Source organism: Dryobates pubescens, chromosome 4 (assembly GCF_014839835.1).
Source record: "Dryobates pubescens isolate bDryPub1 chromosome 4, bDryPub1.pri, whole genome shotgun sequence".
Taxonomy (NCBI): Eukaryota; Metazoa; Chordata; class Aves; order Piciformes; family Picidae; genus Dryobates; species Dryobates pubescens.
The window spans coordinates 20,468,805-20,487,480 of record NC_071615.1 but is presented as its reverse complement, the minus strand read 5'-3'; the positions used below and the strand labels follow the sequence as shown (position 1 = coordinate 20,487,480).

At 44.7% G+C, this 18,676-nt stretch overlaps 2 protein-coding genes across 2 annotated transcripts in view; both read right to left on the bottom strand.

The window, feature by feature from the left end:
• Positions 1-110: 110 nt before the first annotated feature.
• On the bottom strand, positions 111-5,062 carry TMEM42 (transmembrane protein 42). Its single transcript, XM_054160899.1, has 3 exons — positions 4,945-5,062; positions 1,553-1,699; positions 111-525 (listed from the first exon to the last, which is right to left on the bottom strand). Exons 1-3 carry the CDS (start codon positions 5,050-5,052, stop codon positions 382-384), a joined length of 399 nt encoding a protein of 132 aa, XP_054016874.1. The 5' UTR covers positions 5,053-5,062; the 3' UTR covers positions 111-381.
• Positions 5,063-6,760: 1,698 nt separating this feature from the next.
• The window catches only part of KIF15 (kinesin family member 15), a 35,088-nt gene continuing 23,172 nt past the window's right edge, over positions 6,761-18,676 (bottom strand). Inside the window, exons 23-36 of the mRNA XM_009898399.2 lie at positions 17,889-17,974; positions 17,398-17,473; positions 17,065-17,151; positions 15,905-16,009; positions 14,951-15,073; positions 13,406-13,552; positions 11,867-11,971; positions 10,868-11,032; positions 10,557-10,663; positions 10,065-10,137; positions 8,594-8,631; positions 7,953-8,118; positions 7,178-7,309; positions 6,761-6,897 (exon numbers count right to left, since the gene is read on the bottom strand). Coding sequence (XP_009896701.2) covers positions 6,814-6,897; positions 7,178-7,309; positions 7,953-8,118; positions 8,594-8,631; positions 10,065-10,137; positions 10,557-10,663; positions 10,868-11,032; positions 11,867-11,971; positions 13,406-13,552; positions 14,951-15,073; positions 15,905-16,009; positions 17,065-17,151; positions 17,398-17,473; positions 17,889-17,974 — 1,494 coding nt within the window. The 3' untranslated portion in view covers positions 6,761-6,813. The remainder of the gene's footprint in view (positions 6,898-7,177; positions 7,310-7,952; positions 8,119-8,593; positions 8,632-10,064; positions 10,138-10,556; positions 10,664-10,867; positions 11,033-11,866; positions 11,972-13,405; positions 13,553-14,950; positions 15,074-15,904; positions 16,010-17,064; positions 17,152-17,397; positions 17,474-17,888; positions 17,975-18,676) is intronic.

Here is an 18,676-nt window from a genome sequence, read left to right as displayed (position 1 = left end):
TTTGGGACAGGTCCCACTATGGAAAAGTCCTGATGCACAGGCACCTTCCACAGCCACCATGTTTGCTTTCAGCCTTCCCCAAACTGGGACAGCTCTGCAGTCTCAGAGGAGGAGCAAGCTGATAAGCCCCTGGCCCTGATTTCCACCATACTGACTCAGAGCAGAGCAGCTCTCTCTGAGGCTGTCACTGCCACCACACGACCAGTGCTCTGCCAGGCAAGACAAGAGCAGTGCGAGTTCCGGAGTCGGAAGCCCAGCGGGCGAGCAGGAGCTAGTGGGTCGGTCCATGGCTGGCACATTCAGGGTTGGCTGAGGACTGGGAATGTGGTCAGGATGCAGGCTGACAAGGGTGGCACAGTGTTGTGTCTCCTCCAGCAGCCATCACGCCTCCTTCTTCTCCTCTGGCAGCTGTGCTGGCCGGGGTGCAGCTGTGTGCAGTAGCATGAGGCCACAGAGTGTCACGGTGAGGCCAACCCACCACAGAGGCGTCCATGTCTCCCCAAAGAGAAACTTGCCCAGGATAGCCTGAAGGAAAGACAAGAGACAAAGCTTTGTCTGTTCTGCACTGCCAGAACTATGAGGTCTTCTGCTGGGAGAGCTGGCCCTAGAGAAAACATGACTGAGGGAACTCCTGCTGGGACCACCAACACAGTGGCTGCTATGGGTGATGCCAGAGATTGTAGAATCGATTTGGTTGGAAGAGACCTTCAAGGTCATTAAGTCCAGCCATTAGCCCAGCACTGTCAAGTCCACCATTAAACCATGTCCCTCAGCACCACATCTACACATCTTTTAAATTCCTCCAGAGATGGTGATTCCACCATTCACCTGGACAGCCTGTTCCAGGGCCTGACAATCCCTTCAGTGCAGAACTTCTTCCTAATGTCCAACCTAAACCTCCCCTGACACAACTTGAGGCAGTTTTCTCTTGCCCTACCATTTTTCACTTGGGAGAAGCAGCCCCCACCTTGCTACAATCTCCTTTCAGGTAGTTGTAAGACAGCAATAAGGTCCTCCCTCCCCTTCCTGCTCTGCACAAGACCTCTAGATCCCTCACTGGCTTCATTGCCCTTCTTTGGACAAGCTGCAGCACTCAATGTCCTTCTTGTAGTGAGGTGCCCAAAACTGAACACAGTGTTTGAGGCCTCACCAGTGCTAAGCACTGGGGGATGATCACTCCTCTAGCCTTGCTGGTCACACTATTTCAGATCTAAGCCAGGGTGACCTATTCTACCATCCAGCCTGGAAGCAAACTCACACTGCAGCACCAGAGCAGAACGCTGGCAGGTCTGTGTGTACTTTGCTGCCTTCCCATCACACCTCATGAGCCAAATCTCCAGCTGATTTAGGATCTTCACTCCACAAAAGGGCCTCACTGACTTGATTTTTGGACACCACCACAGACTACTCATTTCACGTCTGCCTGCAAGCCTCCCTTTGTGCCCAGCCATGCTAGGAGATGAGCTATGACCAGCTGCATCTGCTGTGAACATTCCCACATCCCTCTGCTCCTCCCTCCAGGCTTCAGTGCCCAGGTTAGGGATCTACTCACCGAGCAGATGAAGTTGGAGGCCGTGGTTGTCACCGAGGCAGCAGCTGAGGAGGAGGAGAGTCGCAGGGCTTTTGCAAAGACCGTCCACATCACTGCATTGCACACCAACACCAAGCCCACACCGCCGACGCGAAGCAGCACAGGCAGCTGCAGCAAGGAAACAAGCACTCAGGGATTTTCACCAACCACTCATTTGTGGGCACTCTGGAGCAAAATTTGGGCAGCCTCATCTAGTGGAGGATGTCCCTGCTGACTGCAGGGGAAATGGACTAGATGATTTTGGAGATCCCTTCCAACCCAAACCACTTTATGATTCTATGCACATGCCTGTGATTTGGGACCCACCTGTGCCAAATTCAGGCTGAGACCTCACCACTGGTCCTCCCCACCTCCCACAAGCTTGCCTGTCTTACTGCTGCAGCAAGAGCAGAGAAGGGTCCTCTGGGAGAGAGGTGAGAGATGAGGGCCTTCATACCTTATTTTGCACACTCGCTGAAGAGCAGATTCACTGAGAGCTCTATGCTCCAGCATCCAGTGTCAATAAAACCACCTCTGAACCCAAGGGCCTTCAAGGCCAACTACGTTCTCAAGAAACATCTCCCTCCTTAGACAACCTCACAAGACACATCACAGCCTCAGCCTGAAAAAAAAGTTACCATTTTCCCTACAAAGCCTTCACTCTTCAGTCTCCCCCTACACCCATAGTTTTATCTACTGTGGTCATTTCCCTAACCTCTAGGTACCATGTACTTTATGTGAAGACACCAAGGGAAAAGATCCTAAGACCATAAGTCTCACAAATGCTCAAGGCACACAGGAAGACAAATGAAAGCATGAGTTTGCCTAAGTCCAAAGCCATCATGCTTTCATAACCTGCCACCTTTCATTTCGATGTTGTGTACACCTGCCCCCACCTCTAAGGGGTGGGCAGATCCGGGAGCAAAGAGATGAGAGGGGGAACCAATATTCAGTAGATTTCTGGGTCAGAATGAGCCTGCCAAAGTACACAGGAAAAAATAAAAAGCCTTTAAAAAAAGAGATCTTGTTACAGTCTTCAACCATCTACCTAAGGTGCAGAAAGGATGGAGCCCAGGCTCTTCTCTAAGGTGTGCTGGGCTATAACAAGAGGCAGCAAGTAAAGTTTGGGATAAATGAAATTTTGAGCTGACACAAAGGAAAACAAAGGTGATCAAATACTGGAACAGAGATCATGGGTTCTCCAACCTTAGAAGTATTTAAAACTTGACTGCAGAAGGTCATGAGGAACCTCTTGAAGACCAGTGGTTGGAACGGAGACCTCTGGAGGTCCTATCTGACTCAAATGACTCTGTAAGGCTATGACTGGTGGAGCAAAGCTAGTTTCCACCATCACAGCAGCTATGCTCTCTTCAGAACTGACCCTGAACCCACAGGCTCTTTTCTTGACCCACTGCAGAGCCAGGGAAATCAGCTGCATTGTACTTGGCAAGTGGCAGTGGCCAGAAAACCTCTGGAAGGCCTTGCAGAGAAAGGTCAAGTCACTGTGTGGCATGGGCAGAGGAATGGTCACAGCAATGGCATGCAGGCAGAGATAGGAACATCTCCAGGTGATCCCTACAAGGAAGGAGGGAGGTACAAATTCCTCCCCTGCCAAGGGCTCAGCCAAGCCAGCCCAGTGAGTCAAGGATTACTGTTCTGATTGTTTTTCTTAATAACAGATTAATTTCGGTGTACTTTTCAGATAATCCAGAATTGCTCCTGAAGTGGAAGTAATTTTAGATGAAGTTTGACAGGGCAGAGGGGAAAGGATAACACTTGTTTGAATGAAGATTTCCTTCCTGTGCAGGCTGGGCCATCCCAAGTCTTCTGGCTAGGAAATCCACACCGCAGAAATGATGGCCGCTGCCATGCTTGTTTTCACGCTTCTGTAGTTCTTCCTCCAACAAGTAATTCCTTCAGTTTCTGTGTCATGTGGTGGCCTGCAGAGATGCCTCTGCAGTACATGTGCAGGGTGTATTGGCAAACACTAAGGTTTTGGGTTTCTAACCATAATAATAATCACAAGTCAACTTTCCTTTGTCCTGATGCAAGGGTGTTTTCAGATCAAGTTTCTCTTGGGGGTTCTCCTTTGCATTTCAAGTCCCAGTGTACATTCACCATGTGAATAACAACCCCTGCTCTACACCAGATTGGTCTCCAGAAGATGTTTTTTATAACCTGTACATGCTGTCTGCTCAGCCTCTCCCCATTCACACACAACCTTTTGTACATCTCCACCTCTGCCATGCCTGTATTAAGACTTCACTCCTGCAGGTCAAGACATTCTATTTTGGAGGTGAATGGCACGCAGCCTCATGTAAACTTCACAGCAAGGTCTGAGAAACACCACTGAGACAAAGATCATCCCAACAGAGAACTTAAGAGTTGAGCAGCACAATGGAAATGAACTGCTCCACCTCACCACACTGGCCATGAGCAAACAGCACAAGAGTGGGAGAAGGGCAGTGTTGTCCCAGACCAAGTGTTTGATGCTAAAGTACACCAACACCCTTCTTTCAAAGTAAAATTGACATAACTCTGGTGAGACCCAACCCTAGAGGACTGTGTGCAGCTCTGAAGTCCTCAGCACAGGACAGACAGGGATCTGTTGGATTTGGCCCAGAGGACACAAAAATGGTCAGAAAGCTGGAACACCTCTACTGTGAGGGCAGGCTGACAGAAGGCTCCGGGGAGACCTTATTGTGGCTGTTCAGTACTTAAAGGGAGTGATGGAGACAGTCCTCTTAAGCAAGGCCTGCTGTGTGAGGACAGTGATGGTTTTAAAGCGAGAGGGGAGCTTTACCCTAGACAGAAGGCAGACATTTATGTTTTACAAGGAGGGTGGTGAGACACAGTCCCAGGTTCCCCAGAGGCGGTCAAAGCCCCATCCCTGCAAACATTCCAGGTGAGGCTGGGCAGGGCTCGGAGCAGTCTGATCCAACTGAACACCCCTGCTGACTGCAGGAGAGGTGGACCAGATGACTCTTGAAGGTCTCTTGCGACCCAAGCCATTCCGATTCTGTGGAAGCACTATGGATGTGCTCTCAGAGCCGGCTTTTGTTTCGGGCATCCCCACAGCACACCCGATACCTTTTCCACACCACATCTGCCTCGGCTCTGCTCGCTATTTACATGATCACCGCACATTAGTCAACTGCGCACAGCTAGGAGGCCAGGCTCCCTCCGGGTGAGTCACCGCTCCGCAAATCCCCGTAAATCCCTCTGAAGACAAGCGCCGGCCAACCCCCGGGACACCAAAGGGTAGAACCAGCGCGTCCGCTCCTTCCTCCTCAGAGGCGAAGCCGAGGGGCAGAGCACACACACGCTCGCGTTACACGCACGGCTTCCCCGCACCGACTTAACTCCTTCCTCACCCAGCCGTCGGCCGCCGCTCCGCCCAGCGCCAGTTTCGCCGCGGCGGCAGCCGCCGCTCCCAGCAGCCCCGAGGCCGCCGCCGCAGCCACTCCACCGCCCGCCAGCATGGCGGCTCCCGCCGGCCCCCCCAGCCCGCCACAGCCGCCTTCCGGCGGCCGCCCCGGAAGGCAGGCAGCGCGGCGGGCTCGGAGAGCGGGAAAGGGAAGAACGAGGCCGGTGTGGAGCGCGCAGTTATGTAGAAGGGCTTTATTTTCCTGCGCAGTTTAAAAACAACAATACAAAGCCTATTGCAGACAGACAGAGACAGGCGGCAGGGACGGGGCCTCCTCGGGCAGAGAGGGGCAGAGAAAGCCGTCTGGCTGGAAATACAGTCCAGAGACAAGGCATGACAAGTGGGTTGAGAGGCACTTGTAAACAGAACGTGGCAACGATTAAATCCAGAGGAGGCGACAGCTTTGTGGTCCAAGACAAACCCCACTCTGATCCCTGGAGTGATGAGAAGCAGGGCCAGTTACTTCTGACTTCTACTGTTACTTGCCTTCAGTGAAAAAAAACTTAGCCAGTTTGTCTACAGAAAAAAACAACACCACCCCACTTCCCCCCCCCCCAAAAACAACACAAAAAAATCCAAGCACACACACAAAACCCACAACAACCCAACAACACAAACCACAACCAACCAACCAAAATAAAATTTCCAAAACATCCCCCACAAAAAACTAAAAAATTTCTCAACCCTTCTTACTTCAGGTCTACAGGGGGAAAAACAACTTCAATTTAAGGTCTCCCCCCTAGCTGAAGGTTATATTAAAAAAGCCTCCTCAGCTTATGGTTAGCTTCTTACTTCTATACTTGGAAACTACTCTGGCAAGCTTAGGCAACTTTGAAATTCATAGATGAAAGAGGCAACTTTTCTTCCCCTCGTCCAAAAGCTGAAGAAACTCACTAAGTATCCTGCCCTTCACTCAACACATGTTCTCTTCGGTCCCTTTTGCCCCTTTGCTTGCAGGCAAAAGTAGTACTGTACAAAACAGTTTGACAAAAAAAAGGCTAATAAAGAAACCCAAGGCAACTAACCTGCGTCTGAGCTTGCTCTGTAACTGTGTTCCACTACTAAATTGTTTGCAATAAATCTTCAGTGTGATTAAATGAAGGTATGCCCCACTCCCAAGATGTTCTGCATGTTTTCAGATCTTGTTTCTCCACATTTCTAACTTTTGTTTGATAAGAAAAAGCTTGCAAAACACTTAGAAAGAATTTCCTACAGTGCTAACATAGAAGGCTCCTCTAAGTTTATAATGGGGACAAAAAGAAAGGTCTAAAAAACATTGGGATTTCAAATAGAGATAGAAGAGAAAAATGAAAATGTATTTATAGTACTATTTACAAGTCTCACTAAATTCACATTTTTGCTTTATTGGACAAACTTCAGTATTAAAGTTACGTTTAAGCAGTCCACTGAAAACATCCTATGAAAAGCTGATAAAAGAAGTGAAAAAACTTCAACAACAAAAATCACAGAGAAATGGTGCTTTTAAAAACCCTGCTCTGGAGGGTAAATGGAGAATTTCAGAAGAGGTAGGAACCTGAATAAAAGCACAAAAAGGAAACAAAAGTCCAGGTCTGTTCCCAAAAGTTTCAAGGAAATACTTTCCAGCACCTAAACAAAAGCAGGTTTTGAAACCTGATAGGAAGATGTTACTGTGTCACTGAAAGCTGCCCACTAGAAGTTAGTACCAGCAAAAAAATCCAACAGCTACACCAGCTGATTATTCTGAGAGCACAGCCCAAGTCAAGTTTGACCGTTGGCTTTTGCTTGTTCTGTATGCTTTAAAACCAAATCTGGCTCTGCATTTTTCTTTGTGCCATCATATCTGATCCTGATGTCTATATAGGTCATATTTTTTGGACTCTTTCAAGTAAGCATTTTCAACTCGTAGCTTTTCAGTCTCCTGGAAAACAGAAAACACATAAGGAAATTATCCTCACTTCTGTATTTCTAAGTAAGTGCAGTTCAAGTGTTTCATACACTGTATACAGAAGGAAATAAAATGGGGTGATTCTTGTCTGGGGCCTTTGAGGGCAGACCACCATAAGGTACACAGCTTGTAAGTTCAGAGAGGTATTTGTCTCTTTCCAACAGAAAAGCAAGATTCTTAGTTTTCAAACTTAAAACTTGGCTCTTTTCTATGCCAGGCCATCCCTCTTCCTGCACCCTTCCCCACCACCCACCTCAGCAAGCTTCGCGTAATCTTTCTTCAGTTTCACAAGGTACTGAATCTTCTGGTTCAGGTTTTGATGACCAAGCAATTTCCCATTCTCTTCAGCAAGAGAGGCAACTTGCTTCCTCAGCAAGTCCATTTCCTGCAATTAATAAATACATTGTGTACCTCCTCACTGTCACCCCTCCTCATTTTGGATGAAATACCTCCTGTAGAACTGTTAACACACCAGCATGGAGGTTTGTTGAAAGAGATGATGCAAGAGTTGGTTCATGCAGGAAACAGGAACTTGCCTTGCATCCCCTTAGATGCTAGATTAAATCCCTTTAAAGGGCATCACTTGATTTGGGCACAGAAACCACTGTTACAAGTCAGAATACAGAGTTCCACTAGTGCAGGGAACAGCATCACAGTGAAGGACCAAATGTTCTCAGAGGCATTCTTTGATTGCCAATTAATTTAGGGCTGTCACAAAGATGATCCAAGGGCTAGAACCCCTCTATGAACATAGGCTGAGGGAGCTGGGATTGTTCAGCCTGGAGAAGACTCAAGGGGAACCTTAGAGCTGCCTTCCACAATACCCAAAGGGATCCTACAGGAAGGCTGCAGAGGGACTTTTCCTAAGGGTGTCTAGAGACAGGACAAGGGGGAATGGTATGAAGCTGAGGGAGAGTAGGGTTAGACTGGAGCTTAGGAAGCAGTTCTTCAGTAGGAGGGTGGTAAGACCCTAGAATAGGCTGCCCAGGGAAGCTGTGAAGAAAAAAAACCAATTATTTATGCAAAACCTTAGCAATTCTGTCTCTCTCTTCATAAGTTTCCTCGAGTTTTGATCTGATTTTTTCTTTCTCATGAAATGCTTTCAGCTCCAAAGCTCTTGTTCGTTCCATCTCCAGAGTCATTTCAAGACAAGTATTCTTTGTGATCCGGAGGGTATTTTTGGTTTCTTCTAATCTGCCAATGTAAAATAATTAGAAAATATTAAACCCCAACATAAATGGCATATAACTGAATTACTAAGTCAGCTCTGGACATGGATGCAGGCTCCTTTAAAATATGCTTTTGAGACAATGCCTGTTCCCTACACGTCAGGGCTGCTAAGAGAAGGAAAAAAATTCATTCTGCTTCCCAGCTCTTGTGTTTGATACTGCATACAAAAGAATTCCAAACATAGAGAACTTCAAATAATTTCAAATGTCCCTTCTACTGTAAGTGTTTGTGTGGTTCCACCTGCAAAAAACCAATAGGTGCTACCACCACCTGCTGATGAGAAAGAGGAAGAACTCAGTGGGTCCTGGTGAAGTGTGAGCATTTTCAAATCACATTTTTTAACATTTCAGGTCTTGGACTTCTATTGCTTAAGTTTAGCTTTTTGGTATTGATGAGTTCAATACAAGTCTCCAGTTCAATGAACAATATTGAAACTTACTCAGCTTTGATTTGAAGCATCTCCTCCATTGCTTTTTTCTGTAAAGGTTCAGAAATATTAGTTACATTCTTTTATATATATGTTTAAAATCTTTTAGATATTGAAAATCATTTGTCAATTGACGCCACACAATCCAGATCCTACAAAACTCATCTGACTGCCCAGCAACTCACATCTGATAGGGTGGCTCAGGTTGGAAAGGACCTCAGATCATCTGCTCCAACCTCCCCACCATGGGCAGGGACACCTCTCAACTAGACTCAGCTGCTCACGGCCTCATCCAACCTGGCCTTCAACACCCCCAGGGAGGAGGCAGCCACAGCCTCCCTGGGCAGCCTATTCCAGAGTCTCACCACCTTCCTACTGAAGAACTGCTTCCTAAGCTCCAATCTAACCCTGCTCTGCATTATCTTTAAACCATTTCCCCTTATCCTGTCTCTATACACACTTAGGAATTCCTGAGTCCCTCTCCAGTCTTCCCGTAGGATCCTTTCAGATACTGGAAGGAAGCTCTAAGGTCCCCCTGAAGTCTTCTCTTCTCCAAACTGAACAACCGCAGCTCCCCCAGAACTTCTTCCTAAGATCCAATCTAACCCTGCTCTCCCTCCACTTCAAACCATTCCCCCTTGTCCTGTCTCTAGACACCATCAAGAAAAGTCTCTCTGGAGCCTTCCTGTAGGATCCCTTCTGGTATTGGAAGGCAACTCTCAGGTCCACCCTGGACGCCTCTCCAGGCTGAACAACCCCAGCTCCCTCAGCCTATCTTCATAGCAGAAGTGCTCTAGCCCTTGGCTCAACTTTGTGGCCTCCTCTGGGCTCACTCCAACAGCTGTGTCCTTCTTGCTGGGGACACCAGAACTGGAGGCAGTATTGGAGGTGTGGTCTCAGCAGAGCAGAGTCAAGGGTCAGAATCCCTTCTCTTCCCTGCTGGCCACACTCCTGTGGATGCAATTCAGCATACGGCTGCGTGCTGGGCTTCATGAGGGCACTGCTGGCTCATGGGGAGCTCAGCAATCAACACTCCCAAATCTCTTTCTTCAGAGCTACTCTCAACCCACTCTGCTTTAAGTTACTCTTTCTGCTCTAGGTACACATTTCTAATTTCCTGTCACAGCAATACCTCTCTGCCCATCCATACACAGCAGAGTTCTAACAAGAGGTTCTTCTATCTGGGGGATGCATGGCAACCTCTGCTGCAACATTAACTTCCCTTCAGCAGAACCCTGACATTAGCAAGTGACACCATCTTCACTTTCCAATCCTGGAAATGAGTCAGATCTGAATCTGCTCTTCCTTGTTGTGCAATCTGACCCCAGTTCAATGCTGCTAGATAAAGACAAACCTTAAGAGATAAGTATTGAGCTATGCCTGTTAGATTCACTAGAAATTAGGGTTTGACTTCCACGGAGTAGAAGAAAATGTCATAATTCAGAGCAACCAAGATGAGAAGGGTAATGGAAGGGTAAAGTACCTTGGCAAGTCGTTCCTCAGCAATCTCCTCCTCCTTCTCCTTGATGTACTGAACATCAGGATGTTTCTGATCACTAGGAAATCCAAACATTATCAAAGTTTCTCACAGAGAAAACCAGTTGTAAAAGCAACATCATGTCCAGATTAACCCAGTAACTGTGTGTAGCTGTCTTGACACATGCTCCTACTAGGAACACTGAACATCAGGGGACAGTTCTACAAGGGTTCCAACATTTGTGTTCCCATAATATCACATCTTCCTTTGTTAGAGCATATACAAGTATTTCACGGTTCCCTTCCCATGATAAATCTTAGTTAAGAATTGGTGATTTAAAGCAATAAAGTTCACAAGGCAGCAGATGATTTTCACAGCAAAGGCTGCGTCCATCTCTGATGACACAAACAACACAGAAGGTTGCATTTTAAATACAGCCTGGGAGTTTCTTACCTACTTCACATTAAGGCAGATTTTTCTTGTTCTCTTTTACTTTACCTGTTCTTGCTTTGCCTCTGAGCTTCTACAAGGCTCTGTAGGTTCCTGTTGTTCTCCACCAGTATCTGCATTTCCAAGCGCAAGTTCTCCACCTCATGTAATTGTTCCTAAGCAAGTTAAATTGGAAACATCTCACTTGGAGACCAAACTGCCATCCCAGCAAGTTTTGGAACAAAATAGGAGACAGAGCTGTTCCTCAGTATACAGGCAGAGTTCTCTGGCAAAGATCAGCTCACCCTTCAAGTCACAATTTCCTTAGAAATTGGATATTTGAACTTCACCAACTGCCTGTAGAGAGGAACTTGCAGTACCTTCAGCCTGAGAATCTCCTCGTTCTTAGCTCTGCGCTCCTTGTTCAGCTCCTGCACCAGGTGCTCCAGGTTAATGGCAGAAGCTCTCCGATCAGCCATCTCTTGCTTGTGAGTTTCCAACAGCTTGGCCAAATTCACATCAAAATTAGGGGGAGTTTTTGGACACTGCTGAGTTAAAAGATACAAACCATTAGTGAAGAACTGTATCCCCGATGAACTGATTACTTTCTAATGCTTAATTGGAGATGTGTATTAATAAATTCCTGACAGACAAAGCATAGAATGGCTCAGGTTGGAAGGGACCTCAGATCATCTGCTCCAACCTCCCCACCATGGGCAGGGACACCTCTCAGCTAGACTCAGCTGCTCATGGCCTCATCCAGCCTGGCCTTCAACACCCCCAGGGAGGAGGCATCCACAACCTCCTTGGGCAGCCTATTCCAGAGTCTAACCACCCTCATACTGAAGGGCTTCTTCCTAAGCTCCAATCTAACCCTGCTCTGCCTCATCTTTAAAACATTTCCCCTTGTCCTGTCTCTAGACACCCTTAGGAAGAGTCCTGCTCCAGTCTTCCTGCAAGACCCCTTCAGATACTGGAAGGAAGCTCTAAGGTCCCCCTGAAGTCTTCTCTTCTCCAGGCTGAACAACCCCAGCTCCCTCAGCCTGTCCTCATAACAGAGGTGTGCAGCCCTTGGATCATCTTTGTGGCCTCCTCTGGACTCACTCCAACAGCTCTGTGTCCTTCTGGAGGCAGTATTGGAGATGGGGGTCTCAGCAGAGCAGAGTCAAGGGGCAGAATCTCTTGCCCTGTTGGCCACACTCCTCTTGATGCAGCCCAGAATACATCAATGACACATTTAAGTTACAACCATGGAATTTGACCATTGTTGATACTGCCATTGCTGGTTCCAGCTTGAAGCCACACTGTGAAGTTTCTTAGTCTTTCCAATGACTTTAACAGTCATCACAATGAAAATGGTTCTCTCCCAAATGCCATACCTGAGGAAATACCACTGAAGATGAGTCCACAAAGTAATCTATTTGCTTCATTTTCAGTTCATATTCAGTCTTCCTTTTCTCCAGTTCTTCTGTTATTTTCTCCAGCTATCAAAAATCCCAATTGGAAATAAAGTAGCTTAAGAAACATATAAAATATTGTAGAAAGCAGGAGCCAGATCGCTATTTTGAGCAAGCTTAAGTACCCCACAGGTTGTTTTAGATTACCTTAGACTTTGCTTTTAAGAGTGTTTTCTGAATGCAACTTCAGTAACTTCATCCTTCAATAACTGCATGTAACAAGCATTTCTGAAAGCCTGTGTGCACTGCACACTGCAGAGCTAATGCAGGTTTTGTTCTTGTTTGTACTTGAATTTTTTACCTTGCTAACACAATCTACCTTTCAAAAGGGTTGTTAGCACAGAAAAACTCTTTGTTGGCAAACATTACTGGTCAAACTTTGACCAGATACTAAGATTTTACTGGTATAATCAGTTTCACAGAATCATAGAATTGTTTGGGTTGGAAGGGGCCTCCAAAGGTCATCCAGTCCAACCTCCCTGCAGTCAGCAGGGGCATCCTCAGCTAGGCTGCTCGTGGCCTTGTTGAGCCTGACCTTGAATATCTTCAGGGATGAGGTCCCAACCACCTCTCTGGGAACCTGTTGCAGTGTTCCAGCACCCTCATGATGCAGAACTTGTTCCTAACATCTGCTCTGCATCTGCTCTTCTCTCACTTCAAACCACAGCCCCTCATCCTACCCCTGCGGGCTTTTGCAAACAGTCCCTCTGCAGCTCTCTTGTAGCCCCCTTCAGGTACTGGCAGGCTGCTATTAGGTCTCACTGGAGCCTTCTCTTCTTCAGGCTGAACAACCCCAGCTCCCTCAGCTTGTGCTTTAGCAAGGGTGCTCCAGCCCCCTGATCATTTTCATGGCCCTCTCTGGACCCACTCCATCAGGTTCTCAAGGGGAAAGTCCCACCATGACAGAAAGTCTCCCCTTGCCAAAACAACATCCTTACTAGAAGCCTTGCCAACACAAATGCATTACATACACTATGACACTCATGTCAGCTAGAGCTGAAATTGGGACAAAGGCTTAACACAACTTTCTGGCCTGCAAAAGCCCCAAATCTCTTTCAGACTGTGCAGTTTATAGAGCTTAGCTCTTATCTTCACTGCATAAGGATATTGTTTCTGGCTAAGTGTTAAGTAAAGGGAAAAGTAATCCCCTAGGTTACACTGCTTCTAACCTCAAGTTGCTCTGGTGTTACAGGCACCAATAACTTTACTCTGCTTTCAGAGTAAACTTTTTTTTTTTGCAACCTCTAGACACCATTTCCCAAGTATTAAAACATTATCTAGCCTAGATGTTCAAAAGCTTCTGAACTACCACTTTGCTTACGTGGGAAGGACCATTGCTCTTCACCAAGAGTCCTGCATATGAGATACTCTAAAATTAGAAGTAAAACCTTTTCTAGAAGTTACAATTAACCACAGCTTCCTCCCAAGGAGCTACTTATCAGAAGAACGTCCTTATTTCACCTGTTCCTTGAGTTCCTGGATTACAGCCTCTTTCTTTGTTATGTCTTCATGTGCACACTGAAGCAGTGAATCATGTTTCTTAGAGGCCTCTGTCAACGTCATCAACTGCTCAGTGGTATGATGCAACTCTTCACACAGAAGGTCTCTCTGTTTTAGGTCATTGGAGAAGTAAAGGAAGATATGTTAAAGTTAGAAATGTTAAAGTTATTACTCTAAAGCAGCTCTTTCAAGACATTTTGTCACTGTTGCTACGTTTGCTAACAGCTGCAAGCATCTCCCCTTTCCCTCCTGAATTGTAGCAAGTGTTAATCTAGAAGGTGGTATTTTAGCTTATTTTCTATATCCATTGTTGTGGTTGCAGGACAAAAAATGAGAACTTTACTACAGCATACTACATTTAGAGACTTGTGGGAGCTGTTAGGAAACAACTCCTGTTTGAATATATACTTACAAAAAGATACTGTTCTTTCAGTAAGAAGCCAGAAAATCAAGTACAGCTTGTAATGCAAGCTGCATTAGTGACTGCAGCTCTTTGAGTGCACTCCTGTTCTGAGGGTACCTCTGGATTTATTCTAGGACCTGGACTCCCACCCTGCCTGATGGGGCATCATAACTATGAGAGTGTTAACCAGTAGTTAGTGGGTTAAATGCCACCTTGGGTTAGTTCTTGTCCAGTCTATAAAGCATGAAGGAACTCAGTAACATGTACAAAGTCAAAGGAGAAGCAGGATGGGTTTGTCGGGAGCCAGGTACACTCAAGAATAATCTTGTAGTAAGAATTGTGGCTTCCATTTAAAATGAATAATAAAACTAAGTGATCCAAAGGCAACTCAGTTTGGGATTCTAGAGTGTCATAGACTGTTAATACATTCTGGTTATTAAACAGTGGAAATCTATTGAAGATGGGTTTTGAGAAGCAAACACCACTCTGGAAAACCTTATTAGTGCTATATGACTTGATAAAGCTTATCTAATATGACAGATGACCTTGTGGAAATTACTTGTGAGCAGAGGCTCATGGTTTTGACTGATGGACCAAAACAGCGGTAAGAGAAGTCAGAGGAAAGGCAGTTAAAAAAGATAAATACAACGAAAAAAGGCAAAAGCCCAGTTCAGGCAGCAACACATCTTAAATCTCCTTCCAGCAGGTGGAGCTTTCACTTAAAATGATGATGAGTAAAGACGAAAATGGCACTGAATATAGTAGCAGTGGGCGAAGAGATAATGTTAAACATAATATATTCCTCTACCTATCTTCATTTCTCAGCTGCATCATCAACTGCTGCCATTAAATTCAGCTGATGACTTAACAAAATTAAACTAGGCTTCCAGCATAGGTTTTTATGAAGTAGCTTATAAAATATTTATGTCAGTAATGTGAGAATTTAACAGCATTTGTCAGGTACCTCATGAAAAATTCTTTTAACAGTTTAACTAGCTGTAGTTTAAATCAAAATGAGGTTAGGTTTTAGAAGTATTTGAAGCAAAACCACTTCCAGTTGGTCTGTAGAACAAATAACAATACACCAACATTGCTGGCTTTACCTCAATGTTATCAGATACTTGTCTTTTCTCCAAGGTTTCCCTCAGTTCTTCAATCTTCTTTTCCTGATGCTCTATGATTCTTTTGCTTTCTTCCTTTGCAGCCAGAGCATGATTATACTTGCACTACAAAAAGAATTACATTTTAGAGTATTTAGGAAAACATTACCCAAGGAAGTTGGCAAAGAGAACGCAAATAAACCTAGCACTAACTTTCTGATGACAACCACGAATGTTTAAAACCAGTGACTAAAGCCAGAATGCTAAACCATACACACTAAATTATACAAGCCATGCTATTACAGATGAGTATCAGAACAGTGGAAAGACTATTAATATGTATAAAGGCACCACAATACATCTTTAACCACTAGAGCCATTATTTAAAACAGCAGATAGCCACATCAAGAAATCAGCCTCATCAGCATTTTGTCTGGAGAACCTTTGGAATTCATAGTTCATACACAGACATTATCTAAAGCGTTCTGGGGGCTGCACTGTCAGCTTGCAAACCAGATCTGCTTTAATAAAGAAGATGCATCATTTATTCAGAGCTATTTAAAGATATGGTTTAGTTCTTCATGCTTGCATACTTGTAGCACTATCAGCAACATAAAAATTCACTCCCTCAAAAACGAATTTACAATTCAGCTTCAATTGTTGAGGTCTTAAATTGCCAATTTCTGAGACAATCTAAAAGTGTCTGTCAGCTGAATGTAGTTTACAGAATGTGAATAGGTCCCTGTAGAGACACTGCTCCTTACCCACCACGTGAAGAGGGTTCAGATTTCAAGACAGCCTTAGGCGTAAAATGTTCAGATTTCAACATGTCAAAACAGAGAAGTTTGCTTCTCAAATGCTACAGCAAGTTAAGTTGTTTGAGATCCATGATAAGACATGCCATTGCCTTCCACTTCTGAAAGGCTATACCGTGTCCTTCAGAATGACAGAACATACATTTATATCCTCCAGCTCTCTTGTCAGCCCATCTATGGACTCAGTCTTATGATTAATTGAAGATCTCAGCTCCTGGATCTGTCTCATCAAGTCAGTCACTACTTCCTGAAAGACAAAAAAAGGGAATGCTGATACATTATATAGATGTCATATATATTTTATTACTGGATTTTCTTTGGTGTATAAATTGTCCATCCCAAATTTCAAACCAGCAGTTGAAAATGAGGCCTCAATGTGCACACAGAAAAGGAGTAAGAGGAAATTTGCTGTTCCTTCATTGGCTTTTGTTCTAAGCACTTACAGAAGTACAGACTGGCTGTGTTCATTAGAAGAGAATGAGGAGCCTCCTGACTTACTTTCAGGCTGTAATGGGTTTCTAATAGGAGAAGTGAAGTGCTACAGTTTAAAGTCACATTTGTTTCACAGAATGTTAGGGGTTGCAAGAGACCTCAAAAGCCATCCAGTCCATCCCCCTGCCAGAGCAGGTCACACAGGAACACATCCAGGCAGGTTTTGAACATCTCCAGAGAAGGAGACTCCACAACCTCTCTGGGCAGACCATTCCAGTGTTTTGTCACCCTCTGTAGTGGAAAAAGGCACATTCGAGCAACGCTGCTGCACTGACCGTGCCAGATTCTTCTGACCTTCTGCATCTCAAATGCTTTGTTTGAGCATGGAAACAGCAGGAACAGAAGCATCACACTGGATGGTAAATACACAGATCTCTTCCACCTGTTCTACATACAGTATAAATGGCTGTAGCATGGGAACTTCTGCTATTTAAGCTTTCAAAACACTAGAGCAGTCTAGTGCATTAAAATGCAAAAGTGCTTTGCCTCTCTTAACAGAGAGCCACAGCCCATCACCTTTCTTACCTATTCCCTTAGGTCATTACCACAAGGCTAGAAAGCCTTGTTAATCAGCAGGGGAGTTACGGTTTGCTTATGCACTGAAGGTTTGTCCAGTAGACAGCTTTATGCTGATTTTGTTTTGGTTTAACCAGATGTTAACCAGTTTCCTACCACCCTGCAAACTCCATGCCAATAAAGAACAGGATTTTACATACACAGCCCAGATAAGCATCCCAGAAAGGCTTTGGGTGTTCACCTCTACTACAGAACACAGTTATCCCAGGAGTGGGTATCAGTAACAGAAATAACCTTATCTGTATCATTGGTCTTCTTCAAAGAAACAATCATCTCTTCAGCAGCAGCCAGCTCCTGTGCCAGCCTTTGCAGTTTTGCTTCCTAGAAGAAATAATCATCATGAAGAGGAGACTTAACTTCTGAAGCTTTGGAAAGCACAAAATCATGAAAAGAAATGCAAAGAACTAAGCTGTTTACCTTACCATAGCTTAACAAAGCAATCTGAAATCTGAGAACTATACATGTATTTTGCTGCTCATCAACAGAACAGTCCACCAGTAAAACTGCTATGAAAGCTCAAGGAAGTACATCAACACATGACTTAGACACCCAGTTCTTCTGCTGTACCTGCTGCTCACACTGTGCCACCATTTCAGAGGCTGGTTTCTCCACCTGTACTTTTTCAAGGATTTTCAAGAGCTCCCTGAAAAAGAAACATTTTTCTGCTGAGAAATGTCATCAGAACATGAGAGCTTCAACAAGAATCAAGTCACAGAAGTTTAGTCTTAGTTGCACTTCATTTTTTTTTTTTAAGGACTCTCTATCCTCTTCTCATTGCTATACAAAAGACTAATGAATAGTTTAGTTACAAGCATACCTGGCTATCAGGAGTGCAGCTTTACTTCTGACATGAAGAGCCATCAGTGTAATGAAATGACATTTGCCATCTTAACTGAATACATTCAAATGAAGTCTTGCTCCATGTTAGATAAAATAAAACCCCCGTTACCTACTTCTCTCTACCCAGCAGGGGAAAACCAGCACTACAGACAGGATGCCCAGCTGAACAGAAACCTAAGCCTGTGAAGGCAGAGAAAAATTAACCAGTCAAAACTTACTTTGAATTGTTTTCTTTGTCTTCTTGTAATTGCAAGGTTAGTTTTTCATTGTGTTCTTTTTCTGTTTTCAGGAGGTTCAAAAGGTTCTAGAATAATCAGAATAGATGCTTTTATAACCAGTTGCAAGGCAAGGTCTTAAGAATAATTTAAGCTAAAATAAAAATCTAAACAGACTCCTAAGATGACTGAAAAAAATCCCAAACCACAAAGCCTTAAATGGAAACAGAAAGATCTTCAGCTTTGTCTCAAACCAGTTCAAAAGCAAACTCTTCTCCACATTAAACAATCAAATCTTTTCATCAGACACTGAGGTACTTTTGATGGCTAGAATATTCCTTGATATCCAGGGTTTTAAAGGAATGAATTAGATTAGATTAATTTGGGTGTGTGTGTGTGATGTGTGTGTTTCAAATTCTACCCAGCAGTTCGAGATGTTACACTGTAGGAAATCTGAAGGAAGAATTTCCATTCTGTCAGTACTCCTTCAAACACTAAAAACCAAAACTTGGAGCCAAGTTGCTGTGCAGGCACAGGGCACATCGCGGCAAAGCAGGCACAGTCATTTGCAAAAGCCCTTGAGCAACCTTCCTGCTATGTTTTGCAGTCACTGCAGTCTGACAGGATTTCAAGGACAGCCTTGACTAAACCACAGGACAGTGGCCACCACAGAAAGCCATAGATCATTTTAACAAGATCACATCCACTAGGAACAGGTAGAGACTTCTTTGTAAAGACAGAGTAAGTAAGCCAGTTTTCACTAGCACGAGATGAAAGGTCACCAGCATTTT

Coding starts and splice junctions, on each gene's coding strand:
- TMEM42 (XM_054160899.1), bottom strand. CDS start 5,052: ATGCTGGCGGGCGGTGGAGTGGCTGCGGCGGCGGCCTCGGGGCTGCTG. Junction 1,700..4,944: donor GAGCGGCGGCCGACGGCTGG/GTGAGGAAGGAG, acceptor TCCTTGCTGCAG/CTGCCTGTGCTGCTTCGCGT. Junction 526..1,552: donor CCTCCAACTTCATCTGCTCG/GTGAGTAGATCC, acceptor TCTTTCCTTCAG/GCTATCCTGGGCAAGTTTCT.